This window comes from Bactrocera tryoni, chromosome 4 (assembly GCF_016617805.1).
Source record: "Bactrocera tryoni isolate S06 chromosome 4, CSIRO_BtryS06_freeze2, whole genome shotgun sequence".
Taxonomy (NCBI): Eukaryota; Metazoa; Arthropoda; class Insecta; order Diptera; family Tephritidae; genus Bactrocera; species Bactrocera tryoni.
In genome coordinates this window covers 43,712,419-43,735,014 of record NC_052502.1, presented here as the reverse complement: position 1 = coordinate 43,735,014, position 22,596 = coordinate 43,712,419, and the positions used below count along the sequence as shown (strand labels likewise).

General features: G+C 35.1%; 5 protein-coding genes across 5 annotated transcripts; 2 read left to right on the top strand and 3 right to left on the bottom strand.

The window, feature by feature from the left end:
* The first annotated feature begins 6,095 nt into the window (after positions 1-6,095).
* Positions 6,096-6,503, top strand: LOC120775126 (vitelline membrane protein Vm26Ab-like). Its single transcript, XM_040105150.1, has 2 exons — positions 6,096-6,132; positions 6,204-6,503. The coding sequence occupies exons 1-2, from the start codon at positions 6,127-6,129 to the stop codon at positions 6,501-6,503; spliced, it is 306 nt and encodes a 101-aa protein (XP_039961084.1). The 5' UTR covers positions 6,096-6,126.
* Positions 6,504-8,725: 2,222 nt separating this feature from the next.
* Positions 8,726-9,209, bottom strand: LOC120775124 (larval/pupal cuticle protein H1C-like). Its single transcript, XM_040105147.1, has 2 exons — positions 9,181-9,209; positions 8,726-9,052 (listed from the first exon to the last, which is right to left on the bottom strand). Exons 1-2 carry the CDS (start codon positions 9,184-9,186, stop codon positions 8,726-8,728), a joined length of 333 nt encoding a protein of 110 aa, XP_039961081.1. The 5' UTR covers positions 9,187-9,209.
* Positions 9,210-12,671: 3,462 nt separating this feature from the next.
* On the bottom strand, positions 12,672-13,073 carry LOC120775125 (pupal cuticle protein C1B-like). The gene is made up of 2 exons (XM_040105149.1): positions 13,039-13,073; positions 12,672-12,971 (listed from the first exon to the last, which is right to left on the bottom strand). The coding sequence occupies exons 1-2, from the start codon at positions 13,042-13,044 to the stop codon at positions 12,672-12,674; spliced, it is 306 nt and encodes a 101-aa protein (XP_039961083.1). The 5' UTR covers positions 13,045-13,073.
* A 5,702-nt stretch (positions 13,074-18,775) lies between these two features.
* Positions 18,776-19,212, bottom strand: LOC120774566 (cuticle protein 16.5-like). The gene is made up of 2 exons (XM_040104300.1): positions 19,207-19,212; positions 18,776-19,111 (listed from the first exon to the last, which is right to left on the bottom strand). The coding sequence occupies exons 1-2, from the start codon at positions 19,210-19,212 to the stop codon at positions 18,776-18,778; spliced, it is 342 nt and encodes a 113-aa protein (XP_039960234.1).
* Positions 19,213-20,919: 1,707 nt separating this feature from the next.
* Positions 20,920-21,308, top strand: LOC120775127 (cuticle protein 16.5-like). Its single transcript, XM_040105151.1, has 2 exons — positions 20,920-20,950; positions 21,018-21,308. Exons 1-2 carry the CDS (start codon positions 20,945-20,947, stop codon positions 21,306-21,308), a joined length of 297 nt encoding a protein of 98 aa, XP_039961085.1. The 5' UTR covers positions 20,920-20,944.
* Positions 21,309-22,596: the final 1,288 nt, after the last annotated feature.

The window sequence follows — 22,596 nt, the reverse complement described above, 5'->3', positions numbered from 1 at the left end:
CAAAATTCAATAAAAATACCGCAAGACTTTTGTGACAACCCATTATATATATATATATATACACATTATATCACTCAATTGTGCTTCTGACCAATAAAAAGGTTTGCAGAGAGAGAAAGAGACTGAATTTTGTCTCATTTATTGAGAGGAGTTTTACAAGTTTATGCTGAGAGAATTTAGAATTAGAAACTACTGTTTTTGGCTATTTTTTTCTTTTAACTTATTAAATTATTGTTGTTCTCTTAAATAAAACAATCAACAGAGAAGAAAAAAGAATTATAAGTTTTTATAGACACAGTGTTTTCGTTCTTGAAAGAGTAAGAGAGATATGACTCTGTTTACCTGTCGTGACTTACAATGCCTCCGCCAAAAATGTAAATAATCAACGTGCGTATGTAACTAATAAATAATAATTGTTTTTTTTTCAATCTCCTTTGAGAAAAAACTCACTAACGGCCAATGCTCATGTGGGTAGGTCAAAAGCTTCTTTCTTACTTTGCATAACCGTTCCGCTGGAAGCGGTTTCATTTGATTTTTAATGACCTCACCTCGTCGCATCGTCACTTGTCGGAGCAGACGAGTCAAGCACACCCCGTTAACCGGTGATTGAGCTCACAAATTTTGCTTTGAGCGCAGCGACTTTGCTTGTTGCATGAAAAACAAAAAATAAATTAAGAATGAAGCTTGCAATAAAAATGCTAATTATCAAACGGTGAAGGAAACTAAAAAGTACAACATAACGACACGCGCAGCGCCGAGAGGTTATACTTTCGCATCTGCTGTGATCCAGTTATTTGCAAGTCCGTGCATATATTTAAATATAAATTCAATCCAATGACCGCCCGTCCAATTAAAGCACACCAAACACTCCAGAAGAACGGAACTTACAAACTGCACCGGAATGCAGGCAAGAACATTGGCTTTCCTTTATTTTGCATTTTTGACTCACCCTTACAATATTGTCATAAAATTTACAGCTCTTCAGAGACAACTTGCACGCTTTTCTCGCTCTTGTGACAGCTTGTATCACCCTGTCGAGCGCCCAGCAGATTTTCTATCCGGCACTCAAAGTTAATCAGATATCTGTGCGAGCCAATGGGCGATTGAATGCGGTGAGCACGGTGGCGTTGGCCACACCGTTGCCAGCAACACGGGATGCACAAGGAAGGCGAATAGCGCAGCGCCAGACGGTGGGTGGACCGCAGGTGGGTGGGCAGCAGCAATCCCAACAGGTAGGCGGACAACCAGCAGGCGGAGCACAATTGCAACCGGGGAGAGGACTACAACTCCAACCTGTGAGTGGACCACAAATCCAACATAGAGGTGTGCAACCACTTCAGCAGTTCGGACAACCAGCTGGCGGAACACAATTGCAACCGCCGAGGGTACCACAACCGCAAACTGTGGTAGTACCACAACTTCAACCTGTGAGTGGACCACAACTTCAACAAGTAGGTGTGCAGATCGGAGGACAACAAAGAGTGGGATTAGGTGGACCAGCGTCTAAACAAATTGGTGTAAATCCGTTCCAACAGATCGCAGGACCTTACAGAGTCGGTGTGTCTCCTTGGCAACAGTTCCAAGGGCAACAAGTCCAACAACAAATACCAAGTGGAGCACCATCTCCCAATTTCCGAGGTCATCAATTGCAAAGATTGGGAGGTAGTGGTTCACCAATTAGCCAGCAGTTCGTAGGTCAACAAGTACAAAGAGGACCATCACCTAAGTACTTCCAAGAACCACAACTGCAACAAGTGAGCGTACAACAATATCAACAGTTCCAAGCACAACAGCTTCACCAATACAGTGGACAGGTGGTGCACCAAGTAAGGAAGCAACAGTACGGCTGGCCAGTACTGAGCAGTCCACAAATAAGTTTTAACACAGAAAATTGGCATCCTTATGGTTGGCAGCCGACCAGCTGGCACCACGTGGGAAAATAAACCAGCTTGTGGCATGCATATATTTTTTCACATAATCTTTACTACCAAAAGAGACTCTTCGCCCGTCATCGAACACAAATTCAATCGCCACCACTTTTTTGCAAGGCTTTTCGTGTGATTAGGACACAGCTCACAAAGATTTATTTCAATCATCATTTATGTAATGAACAGGATACCTAACTCATCTACGTGAGAATTGAGATTAAGTCGTTAAATGCTTTTCTGCGCAAACGATATTTCATGAATTTTAATGTATATTGTCAGAGACAATAGTCAGATTTGCAAAGTGCTCGCTATTATGACGTCAACAAACCAATGATAAACTGTAGGGTAACCAGGTACTCGTATGTCACCTGTCATGCAGAATAAAATAAAATAGAATACTCATGTTAATTCGCTATTAAGTAGTATGTAATAAAATACAATATTTTTTTAAGAAAATTTTAAATTTTTTTACTTTGTTTACTTTGCTTCCAAATTTTTGCTCAAATTTTTTTTTATTAGAAAGGCAGTAATAGAGGATTTCTTAAATTGCCTTGACGAACTTCGTGTTCTACTATTGCAACTAGAGCTAGAGGTGCCCTACTTTTATAAATAAAAAATACAGAAACTTCAAATTTCATGGGGAATGTTTATTATCATTCGAAAGAACATTCTTTGGTATTTATTTTTTGAAGATTATCTCTTTCAAATGTTGGCCGCGACTTCGTGTTTGCTCGTTCGATCGTTACGAATGAAACTCGTGTTGTTTTGCTCTAAGGCTTGAATCGAAGCGGGATTGTCTGCATAGACTTTAACCTTTACATATCCCGGTGTGATATCACATGATCTTTGTGGGCAATCGACTTGCTCAAAACGTGAAATTATCTACTCACCGAAGGCTTCTCTCAATAAATCCATTAACTCATGCGATGTGTGGAAAGTGGCACCGCCTTGTTAAAACCAAATGTCGCCAAGATCACGAACTTCAATTCCAGTTATCAAATAGTCGGTTATCATGGAGCGATAACGGTCACCATTGATATTTACGTTCTTACCGAAATCATTTTTGAAGAAATACGGACGGATGATTCCACCGGCCCACAAATCATACCAAACCATAACTTTTTTGGATGAAATGGCAACCCTTAAATCTTTTCATTTTACTCTTCGTTCTAATTGCGCCAATTTCATTTGTTTAGAAATGGGCATCATCGCTGAACAAAATTTTGCTAGAAAAAGTCGTCTTTTCCTGGAACTTTTCAAGATCCCATAGAGCGAAGTAATGTCGCTTGTGAAGGTGAAGCGACTCCAATTCTTGTGAAAACTGTTCTTTGTATGCTTTCTATTTAAGATCTCGATATGGCAGGTTGTTGTTGCAAAACAACAATGAACAATTGAACAATTTGCAAATGTTATCAAATCTTTTCTTGAATTGCTAAACCATACTGAGAAATAAATAATATGACAGCTTGACACGACTCACACGCGATCTGTAAAAAACAGACTATTGAAAACTGTACCTCTACTTGCATCGCCCATTAGAGCACTGGCCGGCAAACTTACTCTTTAAAAAAAACATATACCCTTAAAAAAAAGAAAGCTTTCAATTTTTATCTATTTTCTTTTGATTTAAAAATTAGATGCTTCATTTTTAAATAAGAAAAGTCTGCAAGTTGTTAAAATATCTGCACGAACAGTGACTTCTGTACTCTGTGACTCGAATAATTTAGGTCAGATTGTGTCAAATATGGTATGAAGTAGGTTATTAATATCTGTATTTTTCAATAAAATAAAAATAATTTAAAAACTGAAAAAAAAACTCGATTTACGAAAAATATGGCACAAAGACCCACGCCACGTTTTTCTCACAATAATAAAAATATGTTTTGGTCAATATTATATTAATACTCAAGGTCTCTACTGTGGTTTTCAAGCCAAATGCATTTTGCTTGAAGTTTCCAAATTTGGCATTATGGTTTTCGACTCAACCTGTTGAACTCTTTTCGGTATGGCGGTTGTCAACTCCGTGCCAATGGTGTTAACTAGAGTATTAGAAAATTTAAACAGCTACCGAGCAGTTGTAGTTGAACATTACTGCGTTTATTTAGGAAAATATTAAAATGCAAGTAAGAAAAGGATACGTTCCGGTGCAACCGAACATTTTATACTCTTGCAACTTGAAAAAAGCATCACCAGGAAAATACTATACTTCTCGTAAAATAATCGATTTTTCGGAATCAATCTTCATATGTCGAAGTCGATTAAGAGTCGATTCTTGACATTTGAAAAATCGATTATTTTACGAGAAAACTCGATTTTCAAGTAGAATCGGAATCGAGTTTACCATCCCTACTGGCAGCCATCGCGTTCACATATAATAACCTCCGTACAATAACCACCAAAAAAAAAAGATTTTTTTTCCATGTAATTTATATGGAAAACAGAAAATTTGAAAGAGGCACCTCTTAATATTAATATTAAGAGCTCATCTTTTGAGTGACTTTTTTTTACACATTTCGAAAGTTTTGAGTCTGTTTTTCAGTTGAAAAAAAAGGTTGCCTCAAAATGGCACACCCTAATATACATATATGTATGTAATCTGAAGTAGTGGGTCGTAATCAATGAACACTCAATTTCGAATTTTTCGATCATACGTTATTTTGCATTTTAGGTGACGATATTTTCTGTAATTTTCATTGACATAACTCAAATATTGGCCGATCTATATATCTACCTGGTCACCCGTGTTCGAAAATCTTTATATTAGCTATATCTGAGCCTCCAGAAGTATTGAGCCGATTCAACGAATTTTTTACATACAGAAATACCATTGTCTGGAGAAGTTTCGATCTGTATTACACTTGTATATCTTACACATTGACCCATATTCTCGGTCAAAGATCCACCCAGTGCTTATAGGTTCACATATTCGGTAGCTAAGGGCTGGAAAAGTATTGCTTGGATTTCAACAATTTTTGGTCGTAAGGTAGCACACACTAAATTCGTGCAAAGTTTTATCCCGGTATATTAATTGCTTCTTGATTTGTGTACTGGAAACTGAACAAATCAAGTGCAATTTAAAATTGTGCTATATGGGAAATAAGCGTAGTTGTTGTCCGATTTCGTCCATTTTCACACTGTCGGTAGGAGTTCTTAATACATATTTCAACTGGGCTTTAATGGCGATTTCCCCACAAATACCCCAATTTATTGTGAAACACTACGTCGCTATGACTTCGATTACGACTTTCAGTGGCGTTGCTATAGACTTAGGCTGCCTACGAAAGAATAAATTCTTATGGAAAAATTTGTTTTTCTTATGTTACTAGAACAACAAACAAATTATCGCACAAGGGCGAGTGCTAAGAGAGTTTGCGGCTTTCACAAATATTTTTCTTGATAAGGAATTAAAATACGATTTAAGTAGCTTATAGTGTACCAATTCGATATTATATTTTAGTATTTCAGTAAGTGTAAGTGAGTTGGTCTGCAAGCCCGGGAATTTCACAATTAATTTTCATTTAGTATTCATATTTATTATCTCGGTTCTTAAATAGTTGTCTGCGGGAGCCAATAATAATAAATAATTACAACTTATAAATAGAAATATCCGAGAATTATTGGAGGACAATCTAATACGATTTTAAAAGTTCTGGAATAATTTTATGATTCAATCATTTATTAAAGCAGTTTAAAATTCATCTCGCATATTTTAATCTACTTTATTACATTTTCAGAAATATGTTAGAAAATAATAGTATAAACTGAAATAAATATAAAAATAACCCTAAATATAGTATTCGGTATATGAAAGATCCGGAAAAGCTTTAAGAATAAAATTTTACTTTATTTTACTTGATGATGTATGTACATACATAGATGTATGTGTTTAGGTATTTTTCTCTATACCAAAAACAATTCGAAACCATGAGTGGACAAGCAAGAATTGACGACAGCAAATAATGTTAATGTTATTATATTTGAGTAAAGAAAAACGAGTACAGAGCCACACACATACACCACACATTAAAAATTGTTTAGGCTAAGCCATAAGTGACAATTGAACTTTTTGTATCGCAAACAAGATTTATTTCCTCACAATTGTCAGCAGCGAAAATTTGCTATAAATTGCTCATTCTGAGCTTTGAATGTCATTATTTCAGTATCAGCTGTTAACAAAGCACAAACAAACTACAACAAAATGAAAGTAATCAATCCACACATTCTTCTAATATATCTTTATATGTATATTTATAACACTTCATAATTCTTTCACAGTTCCTTATCTGCTTGGCTCTCCTCTTCGCCGTCGCCCAGGCTAACCCCGGTATCGTGGCACCTTTGACTTACTCGGCTGTGCCCACCGTGGCCACCTATGCTGCATCCCCGTATGCCTACAGCGCTTATGCCGCACCTGCCGTTGCCACCTACTCACACGCCGCTTACTCCGCCCCAGCTGTGGCCACTTACTCGCACGTTGCTGCTCCAGCTGTGTACAGCGCTCCAGTTGCTCGTGTTGCTGCGGTTGCCCCTGTTGCATACTCTGCTCCAGTCGTCTCAACTCTGTTGAAGAAATAGAGGACTTTGTTTTTTGGATTTTTATAAACAATGCTTTTTTTTGATGGACCTTTGAATAAATGTTGATTAAGTTTTAAATTTAGTATACGTGTATTTTTATTACTCTTTGGCAACTATACTAGTATATCTCATGCTATGTTGTATATAAGAAATAAATTGAAAAATCCCCGCCTACCATAGTGAAAGACATTTTTCCTGACAAAATTGTGTTTTTTCTTACAACTGTTGGTTCTATCACCTAAAACTCATGGAGTTAGATATGGGGTTATATAAATAAATCATCAAGATGACGGCTCTGTCCCTCCATGAAAGCTGTAACTTGAGTAAAAATTGGGATATATTGATGAAACTTGGTACACGTGTTCCCTACCAAAAAAAAGTAAGACGTAGTTCGTAGACGCCCACACAATGCCATTAAACGAAAACCTACAAAGTGTCATAACTAAAAAACAAAAATTTAAATAAAATATGGGACTTTAATTTAGGATCGCAATCTCTTTGGCTTAAGGGGTCAGTAGGGTAATTTTCTTCTTTCTTTTTTTGCATTTTCTGTTCCCTTATACCCTTAAAATTAATAAAGAAATCCACTTTACCATTAGAAGGTTTCGAGAAAGGCCCAAAAAAAATAAAACTGCTCGACGTTCGGAGCGCTCGGAGTGCACACCTGGCAATTTAAACGCGTTTTTCACAAAACACACTTTTTGTAAACTGGCGAACATGATTCCGGTCGAACTACTCAACCGATTTGCTTAATTTTTTTTTAAATGTTCACAAAACGCCTGGCTGTCGTCCCTACTAGTTTCATAATTTTTTATTATTTATTGACAATGTTATGTCAAAATTTATGTAAAAAACATGGGGAAAAATTAAAAAAAAGAGTTAATTACTTTTTTATTTATTAATATTTTTCATGATTCTAGTAGGGACGATAACCATACACGTACTTTTTAAGAATAAATTGAGTTTTTGTGTTTCAGATGATCCAAACATGAGAAATCGTGTCCGCCAGTGATTCACCCAGCCATTTCTCCGACAGATGTCATTAAAAAATTCCGAAAAAATGTGTTGTTTTTGTGAAGTGTCCACGCTATATGTACCTCATGATATGTGAAAAAATTTCTGTTGTAGAATAAACATTTTTATGAAAACAAAATGTCAAAACAACAGGCCAGATTACCCTGCTGACCCCTTAATTTAGATATCTCCTGTATAGGTTAAGCCAAAATAACCAAATAAAAACTACTAAACGCGTGATAAATCGATCACTAAATATGCCGAAGACATACAATTTTACACTCGAGATGATATTAGAGCTTTATGGGAGTCGATGTAAAAATTGGAGGATGAGCATGGCACCACCCACTTTTAGTTGACTTGATTTTGACTAAACATAGAACTTCTCACATTCCTCTGTCGCAGTGTGAAAATGGCCGAAATCGGATTGTTATCAAGAATGTTACCACGCCTACTTTCTATATAACACAATTTTAAATTCCAATTGATTCTTTCACTTTTCTGTGCAATCAAGAAGTAATTAATATAACGAGATAAAATTTGCACGAATAATGTTTTTAGTGTGTTCCACCTTATGACCAAAAATTGTTTAAATCCAATAAAACTTCTCAAGACCATAGGTACCGAATATTTAGACCCCTGCACCTATAGTTGACTCTTGATCGAAAACTATTATATATAACTGAAATTTGGGGAGAATCCTTCTCTTATATTGATGTGTCTGTATATCAAAAATGGGTTCCCATAGCCCTCATATACTTAATACAAAGATTTTCGAAAATCCAGCTGACTTTTCTCTATATGATTGGTTTTACATCTTATAGCATTCCCTGCATTTGATTCTTGCAAGAATAAAAAATTGTCGGTTGCACCCGAACTTAGCCCGAATTAATAGTATAAATAATTTATGATGAAATTTGTCTTTCTTGTTTCTTTTCTCCTTTTTACAGTCGATTTAGTAATGAATAAGGAAGTTTCAGTTGCTCCAACCCGAACCCAAGTAATGCCCTCTAATTTCACTTAAAGAATTTGGCGCAATTTAGTGAATGTACTTTTCAATCACATTAAAAATTTAAACTTTTCTTTTTACCACTAATCGCTAAATAAAAGATTTCGACTGCTTATTTTCAACAAAGGATTAATTTATTTTACACATATACAGATTCTTCAACTATTCTTCAACATTTTTGTGGTATTTCTACCAAAACTTATTTCTTTAGAAGTGTGGAAATGACTGGAGCGGAGTAGGCGACTGGAGCAACCGCAGCTACACGTGCAACGGGAGCCACAGCGGCAACACGGGCCACCGGAGCGCTGTAAACAGCTGGCGCAGCAATGTGTGAGTAGGTGGCCACAGCTGGGGCGGAGTAAGCGGCGTGTGAGTAGGTGGCAACGGCAGGTGCGGCGTAAGCGCTGTAGGCATATGGGGATGCAGCATAGGTGGCTACGGTGGGCACAGCCGAGTAGGTCAAAGGTGCCACAATACCAGGGTTAGCCTGGGCGACGGCGAAGAGAAGAGCCAAGCAGATGAGGAACTAGAAGTAGATCGAGGCAGAAATATGGTAAGTCAACTTAAAACATATAGAAAACTTTATTTTATATTTTTTTGATGAAACCACTTATATAAGTATATTTCAAAGATTTAAATATATATGTCACTTACTTTCATTTTTAAGAGTTTTTTTTATTGTTTATTGCTCAACGACAAATGTCTGCAAACTGATGCTGATTAGCGCAATTCAAACCCTATTTATAGTTGATACTTTAGGAGCAAATCAATTGGGCAACAAACACCTACGTAGCGAAATGGTTTTGTGATTGACATGTACATATACATACATACATACGTACATGTACTGCAAAAACACTAAATACCTTAGATAATTTTATAGAACAATTAATGCTTGGTAAACCGGTACACGTAAAAGCCCATTTATTTATTTTTATTTCCTGCTTCTGTAATTACGTGTGTCAAAAGCATGTGCAGACCTGTTTATGTATTTCTTGTTGTATTTGTATTTGAACTTTATTGAAATCTGAACTATCATGTCACCATTTAACCATCAAACCATTCAAAGCAAGAAGTGACAATTTACCTTAATTATCGCTCCATTTATTGACGTAATTTCATAGCAGTGCATAACCAGGCACACATACTATACATGATATAATACACTTCCGGAACTAGAATGCTCCCATTCCTTATATAACTACCTTTATATGACTACTTTTAGAATAGTTGTTTGTGTAAGTGTGTATGTTTATAGTTTTTAATTGATTGTGTTGAAAATCTCGTTCATTTCAGCTAAGTTGTTTAAAAATTCTTATTTTATTCTGCTGAAGATTTTTTTATTCAGAGAAATTTTTCTCCCCTGAAATTTACACTTTGTATTTAAAATAATGAGTTAACAATCTTTGACAGCTACGGAGCACTAAGCGCCTAGGCAGTATTGTCCTTAATGTAGAATTTTAATAATGTGAGAATAAACATTTCTTATGCCATAAAGGGTATAAAAAGATCTTTATTTTGATTTTAATCGATCAGTTTGTATGACAGCTACATATATGCTATATTAGCAGAAAAAGACATGCGAAATTTTTCAGATCGACGTCTCTAAAACTGAGGAACTTGTTCACGTAAATACTGAATCGACCCGTCTGATCATGCTGATCATGTACTACTGTGATCAAATTTTTAATTTATTTAATTTTTCGAATTGGTAAATTTTTTTTCTGTCAGTTGACAGCACTGTTAGTGACATCTATGCTAAATTTCACGTCAAAATTTTTATTAGTATTTGAGATACGCGTCGTCTTCTGAGGCTCTAAAAGTGAATTCTTCGATTTTTACTGTGTCTGAATTTATTGAACAAAGAAGTACGATACCATCTCATACTGCATTGGTTATTCGTGATCATTTCGCCACATTTTCAACTGATATCGTGTTTCAACCACCGCATTCGCCTGATTTACCTTCGTGTAACTTCTGGCTGTTCAGCAAACTCAAAAGACCACACCGAGAACACCGGCGTTTTGACTCAATTGAGGATATGGAAGCTGAATCGAAGAAGGCTCTGATGGTCACCTCGACAGAGGATTTTTCCAAGTGCTATGATGACTGAAAAATTCGTTAGCATAAGTGTATTGCAGCGGGAGAGGATTATTTTGAAGGAATGATGAAATGGACAAAATGAACCTTTTAATTTCATCACAGTAGTAGTATCCCCGCCGCTACTCTCTGAATGTTACAAGGTTCACAGAAAACTTAATACACCGGATCAGGGTAGAAAGCATAAAATGATTTATAGCGCTTTCTTTTCTCGATGAAATTGTTGCCTCATTAAACGGCAACCTTATATAAATATTTAATTTTCATTGAAATAATAGCAAAATTCAAATAAAATTATTTACAATATCTATTATATTGTACTTAACAAACCTGAATTAAATTATTGCGTTTAAGAAAACGCTATTAATATGTATATTTAAGAGAGCCATATGCATTACCGCTATCTCTGAGATGCATTGCAAATAACTACACATGTCAGAAGCGTGTCAAAATTAAAAAGACACTACTTTTGGGAAAACAAAAAGTTGGTTGAACGACGTTAAAGTCAGCATATGGCCGGGTTTGGTGCTCGATATACCATAAACCAACATGCTCTCAATCATATACTTATTAGGGTATCATTGCCTAAGAAATATGCAAAAAAAAACATTGATTTTCTCAAACCCCGAAGATACAGAGTAGGGCTCTTAAAATAACTCGAAAACCAATTAGTAAATTGAAAACGTTCGTAAGAATATTGAGTGATTAATATTATTCGAATATTCGTAACATTGCACAGTGGTTCAGTTTGTATGAAGCCGCGGTCATAAATACTTCCCGTGAGTTAGCGCTATGAAATTTTTACCAAAAATATATCAAATATGCATAAGTAAAAACAAAAATGGCTCGCATCGGATGACTACGTCTTATAGCTAACATTGCACAGTAATTGCACCTATGTATATGACAATGAGGCTTAAAAATACTTCTCATGGCAGCGGACCACCAATACTTTAAATAAGGCGATAAAAAATACTTAAGAAATCGGAAAAGTGGCTAATATGATTTTTAGTTAAATTATTTCCCCATCCAATCCGCATGCTTTGCATGCAAGAGTAATATCATACCCAAAAATTCTGTAGGAAAAGGACAAATTATAAATTAATTTAATAAAGGGTGTTCGTTGTAAGGTAATATTAAGTGCCCTGTATGTATGTATATATATATGCTGGATCAAGCAAGGATTTAAAGACTTTTTAGTAAAAAAACATCCATTTTATTTTCCGCTTTCCGCCAACGCCATTGAAATCATATACACAAGCATATTTATATCGCGAGGAACTAACAAATCATATATTTTATAATATTGTTAAATGTAATCTAATCATCATAACGACTTTTAATAATTAAAACCAATTCACCAAAATATTTGTATTAAAAATCAGTCATCAGCTGTATGCTATAGTAGTCTGATCTATACGGAATATTCCGATATTGTAACGTTGTCTTTGGCAATAAGCTAAGCCGATTCGGGGAGATATCTCGTCAGATAAAGAAATTTTCTCTACATGGACTTGAGTAGGTATTGTAAAAATATTTTTTCTCCAACTCCTTCGACTATTTACTACTTATACGCATCTACTAACCGAAAAAAATAGATTTTTTAACTTTCGATAAATCCATCGTTTTTGATGATGACCATGATAGCCGTCAAAGTAGTACCTAGTTTAGATTTTAAACGAACTACTTCAAAATCCGTAGTAAATCTCATTTTATTTTTTAAGATTTTTAGGCTTTACGCTGAGGCAGCTTTTGAGATCGTAATTAACACACTGTCATAGATAATTAATACTTTTAATATGTACATATGTACATACATGTATACATAAGTGTTATATAATAACTATGAAACTATCAGAAAACTAAACGTCCATTCTTATCACAACTACTAACAGATCTAAATATGATATATTTCCGAGAGTATTTTTCAACCCAAATAATAAAAAATATATTTTTCTATAAATATGTATATCACTTAATCAACATTTATTCACAGGTCTATCAACAAAAAACATTATTTAGAAAAATTCAAAAAACAAAGTCCTCTATTTCTTCAACAGAGTTGAGACGACTGGGGCAGAGTAAGCAACGTGAGCGACCGCGGCCACACGGGCGACTGGAGCGCTGTACACAGCTGGAGCAGCAACGTGCGAGTAAGTGGCCACAGCTGGGGCGGAGTAAGCGGCATGTGAGTAGGTGGCAACGGCAGGTGCGGCATAAGCGCTGTAGGCATATGGGGATGCAGTATAGATGGCCACGGTGGGCACAGCCGAGTAAGTCAAAGGTGCCACGATACCGGGGTTAGCCTGGGCGACGGCGAAGAGGAGAGCCAAGCAGATAAGGAACTGGAAAAGAGTTATGAAGTGTTATAAATGTATAAAGATATATTGGAAGGATGTGTGGATTGCTTACTTTCATTTTGTTGTAGTTTGTTTGTGCTTTGTTAAGAGCTGATACTGAACTAATGACATGCAAAGCTCAGAATGAGCAATTTATAGCAAATTTTCGCTGCTGAGAATTGTCACTTATGGCTTAGACTAAACATTAAATTTAAGTGTGGTGTCTGTAAGTATGTGTGTATTAGATTTTTTTATAATTAAGCCTAATAAACTGAATAATGATAGTTTGTTGTGGCTACTTATTACTTGTTTACTCATGATTTTTAATTATGAATGGAAAACAGAAGAATTCAAACATTGTCAGTGCGTCAACATCTTTTTTAAGTTTTAAAAGTGTTCAATGAGCAAACTGTTTTCGTAATGAAGGAGCATTGTACGATATTGTTTAAAAGCCTGTGTAAATATTTCGCCACATTTTTGTAAATTTTCGGGCTTATTTCTTATCTCTTTGTTCATTTCGTTCAAAAATATTTTAGCTAAGATAACAATTAAACACAGAACACACACGTTTGAAAATCGAGCCAATATATTACCAAAATAATAGTTTCGTTTTTGCAACAAAGTTTTGTTCAACAATGAAGCTCACTTTTCGCATTATCTCCCGTGCAAAATGTTCGTGAAAATCACATTTCTAAACAAATAAGGAAGGACTAAGATCGGGTGATCAAGTTTATTCTCTTGAAACTTACAAAGGTCAAAAAAGCCCTCTCATACCATATTAGAGGTAAAATTGTATGTCTCTGGCAGATTTACTCTTTGATTTATCGCACTAGTATCTTCCGATTTCATCCATTTTTACAGTGTCGATAGGAGTTTAAATCTCACTCTCTCTCTCTCAATCTGTATTTCTTTTCTCTTTCTATATTTCTCTCCTTCTCTTTGTCTTTCTCTCACTCTGTCTGAACATTGCCAGTATAAATGAGCCCAAAAAATATTATGTCCCTGATAGCTAAACAGGTAATTTGGTAATGGCTTTTCCAAAACCTGCCTTGAAAATATTGGTTTTTGACCCAGTTTATGGCCATGAAGAAAATAAAGTAAATTATTGCTGAATAAAACCATATCCTCTTAAGGTTAATTAGGATCGGTATTTTAAGAACAAAAGCTACCATGATTTCAGGAAACAGATATTGGCCTATCAATTGTACATCAAAACGGAGAAAGCCAAGAAAAGGGGTAATTAAACTTAAAGTTGCTTGTCGAATTTAAAAACTACAAAAATTGATGTTACAAAATTCTTTGATGGGAAACAACATATGTAATTCAATAGTTTCAAGCGCGAACCAATAGCCCTGCTCTATTGTTTGATAGTTTGAAGTGTTTTCAGAGTTTATAAGACCTTGTAGTTTTGATTCTGATTACAGAACGAAGGCCGACATTATATGAGTAAAAACAAGAAAATATTTTTGACCAGTGTAATTTTAGCCTTAGAAAGATAACCATACGTCGAAATTAAAAATCTTGTCTTAAAAGTTTTTAAGAACGTCTAACATATTAAAATTATACGTTTTTGGACAAAGATCATTAATTTCATACATTTTCAGTCTTTTGAAGTACACATAAAGAGCGACTGAGCAAATTGCGCATTTGAAGATGCTCCGAATACAAATGATAGTCTGAGAGCGTAAACAAGAATGTGTATGATCATTTCGATATATCGTTTTATTCCTAGTGTTCAGAAACTCGAAAATTAAGGCCAACTAAATCAAAGAGAATAATATATGATATATAAGGCATAATTTTCCTAAGTCGATACAGTAGGATAAAATGACGTTCTTAATTACTTTCTATTACTTTCTTTACTGTTACGCAATCATTTTATAATATCATGCCATGAATATATTTAAAAGGTGATGCATTTCGAGCTTGCCTACTTTTTGAAAGAAAATAGACAGAAACTTCAAATTTAATGGGGAATATTTATTATCATTCGAATGAACATTCTTTGGCATTTATTTCTTGAAGATTATCTCTTTCAAATGTTGGCCGCGGCTACGTCTCAGATGATCCATCCGTCGAGTCTAATTTTCGATGATCCGTTCAAGCACTGGTAACTGCCATCTGACAAAGTTTCTATAAACTTATACTTGTATACCTAGCAAATTTGTAGAAGTGAACGCTTTATATTCGAATGGTCGACAACGAACGTTTAATCGGATAGTCGAAAATGAGCGGTTAATCGAATAGTTGACAACTTACGACTATCCGGATACTGCAAGCCAAATATTATTATACGACTAAGTCCCTATCCGGTTAATTCGGTTAATCGAATACCAAGAGGCATTCCAATAACTTTTGTTTTCGTGTTTTTTAACATTACCTTGGCGTGTCATACATTATATTGAAACTCGACTTCTAATGCCACGTAAACAAAACTTATTCCCAGTCTGGGCACAGAGTTGCAACCTACGCTACCTCTCCATACACGGCTTACTCAGCTTATGCAGCTCCTGCTGTCAGCATATACCGCGTTCCAATTGCACGCGTCGCTGCCGTAGCTCCCGCTGTACGAGTCGCCTATAGCGCCCCAGTGGTTTCTCCGTTTTTAAAGTAGAGTTGCTGTTTATGATTATATGATATGCTGAAACTGCTTTGTTCAAGGGTCGATATTATGTTAATAAATTTATATTTTTAAAGCATTTAACTTACATATTTTGAGTACAAATAAATCTACAGCTGACAGTTTAGGCTTAGTACGAGTATATATAGGGCACTATATGTACTATAAAACCCCAAGATATTTCAGGCAAAATCATCCTAAGCATATTTTCATTTTGATGGGTTTGAAATTGCGGCTTTTGAGGTTCTGAGAACCCAGATGTGATTGTCGAAAAGCAAATGCAGCTACGAGTCACTGTTTGGTGTGTATTTTTTACTGGCAGTATAATTCGACCCTACTATTTTGAAAATGAGGCTGGTTAAGCAGTGACTGTAACTAGTGCTCGACATCGTGACATATAACCCAGTTCCTCTTGCCGAAATTGGATGATATTGATGTGGCCAATATGTCGATCAATAAGACGATGCCATATATCATACAGTCCGTGACACACTTCAATTACGGCATGAGACATTTCTAGGTCGTGTATTCTCTCGTTTTGGAGATCAGAATTTGGCCCTATATCATGTTATTTAACACCATTTCATTAATTTTTATGGGGTTATTTAAAATCACAGATCTATAGCAACACCACTAATCACAACCACGCGTGCTTTAAAGGAGGATATCCAACGTTGCATCAATGACACCACATCCATCAATAGCCACATTTATGCAGAATAGTAATGGAAGATTTTGACAAACGAGTGCGTATATATACATATATTATATTAAGGTGGGCCAAAAAAAGTTTTTATTTTTTTTCTTAGTTACCATGAAAATCTCATCCGACATGACTAAAAACAAGTTCTGGTAAAACCTGAGCTCTTAATATTAATATTAAGAGGTGCCTCATCGACATTTTCGATTTCCCACTGATCCAAAAAAGAAATTTGAAATTGAGCCAGGAAATTCAGACCAATTCTTATCAGTAGATCTGAGTGACTTTATTTCGAAAAAGTCAATGTCTATTGCAAGTTATTAAAAATCACCGACAAAAATTTCCCGATTTTAAGAAAAAAACTTTAGTTTAATTTTGAAATAATCAATATGTAAGAGTTATGAAATAAAAAGTTGTGTTGCAATCGAAAAATTACTCAAAAATTGCTCTTACTAATTTACATTTCCTGAGAGTCAGGAGCAAATAGGACACATTATTTCTTCAGACAACGATTAATGTTTCTAAGTCATCACTCACACAGAGAATAGTTCAAAGTTTTTGTTTAAATTAAGTACTTAAAAAATTAATTTTTTTAAACGATTATCGATATTTTGTGAAAATTCTTTGGTTACATCGCTAAACACTCGATAAGTTTTACGAAAAATGACAAAGGAGCAACAATTAAAGCTGGAATCCTGCCAAGCTACGCCTCCGTTTACACAGCAGAAGCAACGCTATCATTTTCGCTTCAAATTCCAAATTGAAAGCAATTATTTGTACAGATAGCAAATCAACTATATCTTAAATGTCATGAATAAATCTAACGTCATTTCTTGCATCCGGAGCAAACTAGCTGAAAATAGCCCCAATATAAAACTAATGTGGATTCCAGGCCATGCCGGCATACGCGGGAATGAACTGTCGGATAAACGCGCTAAACTAGCGGCTAGTGAACCGCTCGTTACGTTTGACTTTCTTGAGAATAAAGACTTATATAAGATGGCACACCAACACCAACTTAAGTCGCTAATGGAGAATTGGAGACACATCCAGCACCAATACACTTTAAATAACCCAGATAGGAGCAAACCAACCTATCCACCAAACTGTCGATGTAACGATGTTAAATCATTTGTCCGCCTACGTTTAGGGCACACAATAGCCACACATTCGTACTTCTTCAATCGGTCCAGTCCGCCTTACTGCCAACATTGCCCGTGGGCTTCACTAACAGTCCATCACCTGCTCGACGAATGCCACCATTTCACAGCAACCAGGAGACTATCTTCGATAACCAAACACCTACAACACTTTTGAAAACTACGTCTCTCGAGAACGTTACAAAAATTTCAAAATATCTGGATAAATGCGGTCTAAAACATTTAATATGGCATCCTACCTAGCTTAGATAAGAACTTTGTTTTTGTTTTACTTAAGCATGTATATAGATTTTATGAAGATTATAAATATATAAAGCGTGGACAATAGAACTTAATTTTAGTCATCTAGCCTTAGATCCACCAGCGAGCCGAAGGTCCTGGCAGCCAGTGCTTCTTTTTTTTCGTGTAAAAATAATTGTATTATTTTTTTTCACATTTATAAATAAATAAAATACCTAAATTTGCACTCCTAAAGTCACTTCGACAACATCTTGCGACATCGTGAAATAAGGTGAAATCGGATGATAACCACTTCCATCCCTCATATAACGGTTTTATTTAGAATTGAAATACAAACCGATGATTTATAATTGATCAGTTATTATAAATTGAAATTATAACGCTTTATCATCAATTTAATTAGCACAAAGAACTTCTCCTCACATTTCCTTCTGTGTATTAAATACACTTATGAAAATACTTTAAAGAAATTTAGAGAGAATATAATAGATGGTAAGATGGTATTCTTTCAATGTATCTAACTTCCATACATCGAATAAGATAGTTGTCGTCTCACCGTTTCTTTATAAAGTAATTTTGGTAAATCCGTAACTTCGTTAAAAGACAACACACTTTCGACTTAATTACTTTTGGTTTAAAAAATTTACGAAGTTTATCGCATTTCGTTTGCTCCGGTATCCCAGTATATTGAATTTCATGCCTTTTGTGGATTTTTAACCATATTTAACAGTCAGACAAAGATTGTGTGACCATGTCTTACAAGTAAATATACTTGTTCGTGTTATTGGGTTTGACTCTAAAATAATTAAATCAATTACTGCAACTATCTAGGCAAAGTTCCAAAAACATGTCTTAATTTTCTTAGGAAGCACTTCAAATTAGATCCAGTATTCTAAAATGTGGCATAATTCTACTGAAAAAAAATTAACTTGGTGGAAATTACGTAGTAAGAATAAAATTTACGGGTTGAAAACTAAATTTTTTTACCAACTATGGAAAAGTGTAGGCAAGAACAACAAAATTGTATGATTTTTTTTCGCTTTATAATTTATTGCAACAATATCCTTTACAATGCACATTCGTCAACTGTTCACTTCTTCTTCAGCAAAGTGGACACCAAGGGAGCGGAGTAGGTGACTGGAGCAACTGGAGCCACTGAAGCTACTGAGGCGACTGGAGCGCTGTAGACAGCAGGTGCAGCAACATGAGAGTAAGTGGCCACAGCGGGGGCAGCGTAAGCGGCATGTGAGTAGGTGGCGACGGCAGGAGCAGCATAGGTGGAGTAAGCGGCATAAGGAGCGGCGGCATAGGGAGCGGCGGCATAGGCGGTGTAGGCGGGCACAGCAGCGGCGGAGTAAGTCAAAGGAGCCACCAAACCGGGATTGGCCTGAGCGACGGCGAAGAGGAGAGCCACGCAGATGAGGAACTGTAAGGAAAGAAGAAAAGGAGTTATAAATTGTTTACACTACAACTTCAATCCGATTGAAATAAATTGCCTGACTTCTTGTAGAGTACACTTACTTTCATTTTGTTAGAGGTTGCTGTTAATTGACTGCTGTGAGTTAACTGATATCAATTACGATTCTGCGAGCATATTTTATAGCAAAATTTTGCCACGCTAGAACCCGACTTTTGGTGGTATAGCATTAAATTCGGATAGAATGGTTAATAAGAGCACACGCCTACAATATTTCCAAGCTGTAAGCTCTGGTTTACACATTTTTTGATATAGATATATGGTATACGTACATACATAGTACCACACGTATTCGTAGGTAGTTGTGTGCTTGCTTGAGGCAATAGTACCTTTCTGTGTGTGTGTGGCTTGTTAGAATTCGACATAAACATACCGGTTTCAATTGTTGCAAAATTTCTCAACACATACAAATATATATACGAAAGTTCAATGGAAAGTTATGTTGTTCAATTTTTCACGGTGTCATTATTACCTATGTATGTACATACCTTCATGGCATGATGATATTACAAAATGATTGCATATTTGTGTTTGTATGTGTTGTGTTCGCAATAATTCTTAAAAATTTATAAATAATGTATATTTCTCCAAATACATTACGATAACAAAAACAGTTAATTATTTTTCTCTTTGATTTAATTTTTTATATTATTACACGTTGACAAACAATATTTTCGGTTTTCCCAGTTGGAATAAATATTAATAAAATTCGGTAAGCAAAATACGTTATTTCGTAGGTTGCTTTTATATTTTTATCGAGGTTTGGCAACCCTAGAGTTGTAATCTAACAACTCACAACTTTTGACATTTTTTGTGTTATGAAAAATCAGAAAGTATTGTTATACGAGCGCTGTTTGTATGCTTACTGTAACTTAAAATATTCTTCTTGGCAAAAAAGTGAATTCACAGCGAACATTTTCACGCAATAACTTTTTATAAGTTTCGCCGTGGATTATCAGTTGGTGTAGCGCAACAATGGTTCGCACGCTTCCATTCTGGAAATTTCGAAATTTCGATTTACACTGATCAAAATTTTACACTGATGGAATAATGTCTCTGGCGGTAAAATGGCAAAAAGTGATCGACCATAATGTTACATATTTGTTTATTAATTTATAGTTATACATACATATATACAAATAAAATAAGTTGAAATTTGACTAGAAATGCGAAAAAACTTTTTCGACACCCAATAAAATTAAATTGCTATCATATAAAAGAATAATTTATATTCGTATTCCAGTCAAAGGTCAAACGATTTCTTTGCTTAACTTTTTAGAACGAAATAAGTTAAGAACCCATAAAAAATTGCTCCCGAAAATTTACAAAACCGTAATGAAATATTTATACAGGCATAAAAGAGCTATTAAAACAACATTATAAAATGCTCTTTCCTTACGAAAATTGTTAGCTTTGAAAACTTAAAAAAGTTATTGACATACTGATAATGTTTGAATTCTTCTATTTACCATTCATAATGCAAAATCATAAGTAAACAATTAAAATGTACCCACAACAAACTATCATTATTGAGCTTATTAAGTTTGCTTTTGAAAAATCTAATACACACATAGTCTAATTACACATACATACAGACACCACACTTCAATTTAATGTTTAGTCCAAGCCATAAGTGACAATTGAACTTCTTCTACCGCAAACAAGATTTATTTCCTTACAATTCTCAGCACCGAAAATTTGCTATAAATTGCCCATTCTGAGTTTTGAATGTCATTAGTTCAGTATCAGCTTCTTAACAAAGCACAAACAAACTACAACAAAATGAAAGTAAGCAATCCACACATCCTTCCAATATTTCTTTATATATTTATAACATTCCATAACTCTTTTCCAGTTCCTTATCTGCTTGGCTCTCCTCTTCGCCGTCGCCCAGGCTAACCCCGGTATCGTGGCACCTTTGACCTACTCGGCTGTGCCCACCGTAGCCACCTATGCTGCATCCCCATATGCCTACGCCGCACCTGCCGTTGCCACCTACTCACACGCCGCTTACTCCGCCCCAGCTGTGGCCACTTACTCGCACGTTGCTGCTCCAGCTGTGTACAGCGCTCCAGTTGCTCGTGTTGCTGCGGTCGCCCCCGTTGCATACTCTGCTCCAGTCGTCTCAACTCTGTTGAAGAAATAGAGGACTTTGTTTTTTGAATTTTTCTAAATAATGTTTTTTGTTGATGGACCTGTGAATAAATATTGATTAAGTGATATATACTTGTATATAGAACAATATATTTTTTATTATTTGCGTTGAAAAATACTCTCGGAAACATATCATATTTAGATCTGTTAGTAGTTGCAATAAGAATGGACGTTTAGTTTTCTGATAGTTTCATAGTTATTATATAACACTTATGTATATATGTATGTACATATGTACATAAATATTAAAAGTATTAATTATCTATGACAGTGTGTTAATTACGACCTCAAAAGCTGCCTCAGCGTAAAGCCTAAAAATCTTAAAAAATAAAATGAGATTAACTACGGATTTTGAAGTAGTTCGTTTAAAATCTAAACTAGGTACTACTTTGACGGCCAAAAAAATGTCAATCTCACCACTTAATTTTTATATAACAAATGAGTAAATATATTTTAGATCACATTTATGAGCAACATTCATGAGCAACATTTTGATAATATTTTGTGAATTTTACGTAAAAAATTTCGCCGAAAAACACCTCCTCGTGGTGGTCATCATAAAAAACGATGGATTTATCTAAAACTAAAAGATCTATTTTTTCGGTTAGTAGATGAGTATAAGTAGTAAATAGTCGAAGGATATGGAGAAAAAATATTTTTATAATACTCAAGTCCATGTAGAGAAAATGTCTTTATGTGACGAGATATCTGCCCGAATCGCTTAGGTTATTGCCAAAGACAACGTTACAATATCCGAATATTCTGTACAGATCAGACTACTATAGCATACAGCTGATGACTGATTTTTAATACAAATATTTTGGTGAATTAGTTTTAATTATTAAAAGTCGTTATGATGATTAGATTACATTTAAAAATATTATAAAATATATGATTTGTTAGTTCCTCGCGATAAAAAATATGCTTGTATATATGATTTCAATGGCGTTGGCGGAAAGCGGAAAATAAAATTGATGTTTTTTTACTAAAAAGTCTTTAAATCCTTGCTTGATCCAGCATGTATATATACATACTGGGTACTTAATATTACCCTACAAGGAACATTCTTTATTAAATTAATTTATAATTTGTCCTTTTCCTACAGGATTTTTGGGTATGATATTACTCTTTCAGGCGAAGCATGCGGATTGGATGGGGAAATAATTTAATTAAAAATCATATTAGCCACTTTTCCGATTTCTTAAGTATTTTTTATCGCCTTATTTAATGTATTGGTGGTCCGCTACCATGAGAAGTATTTTTAAGCCTCATTACCATAT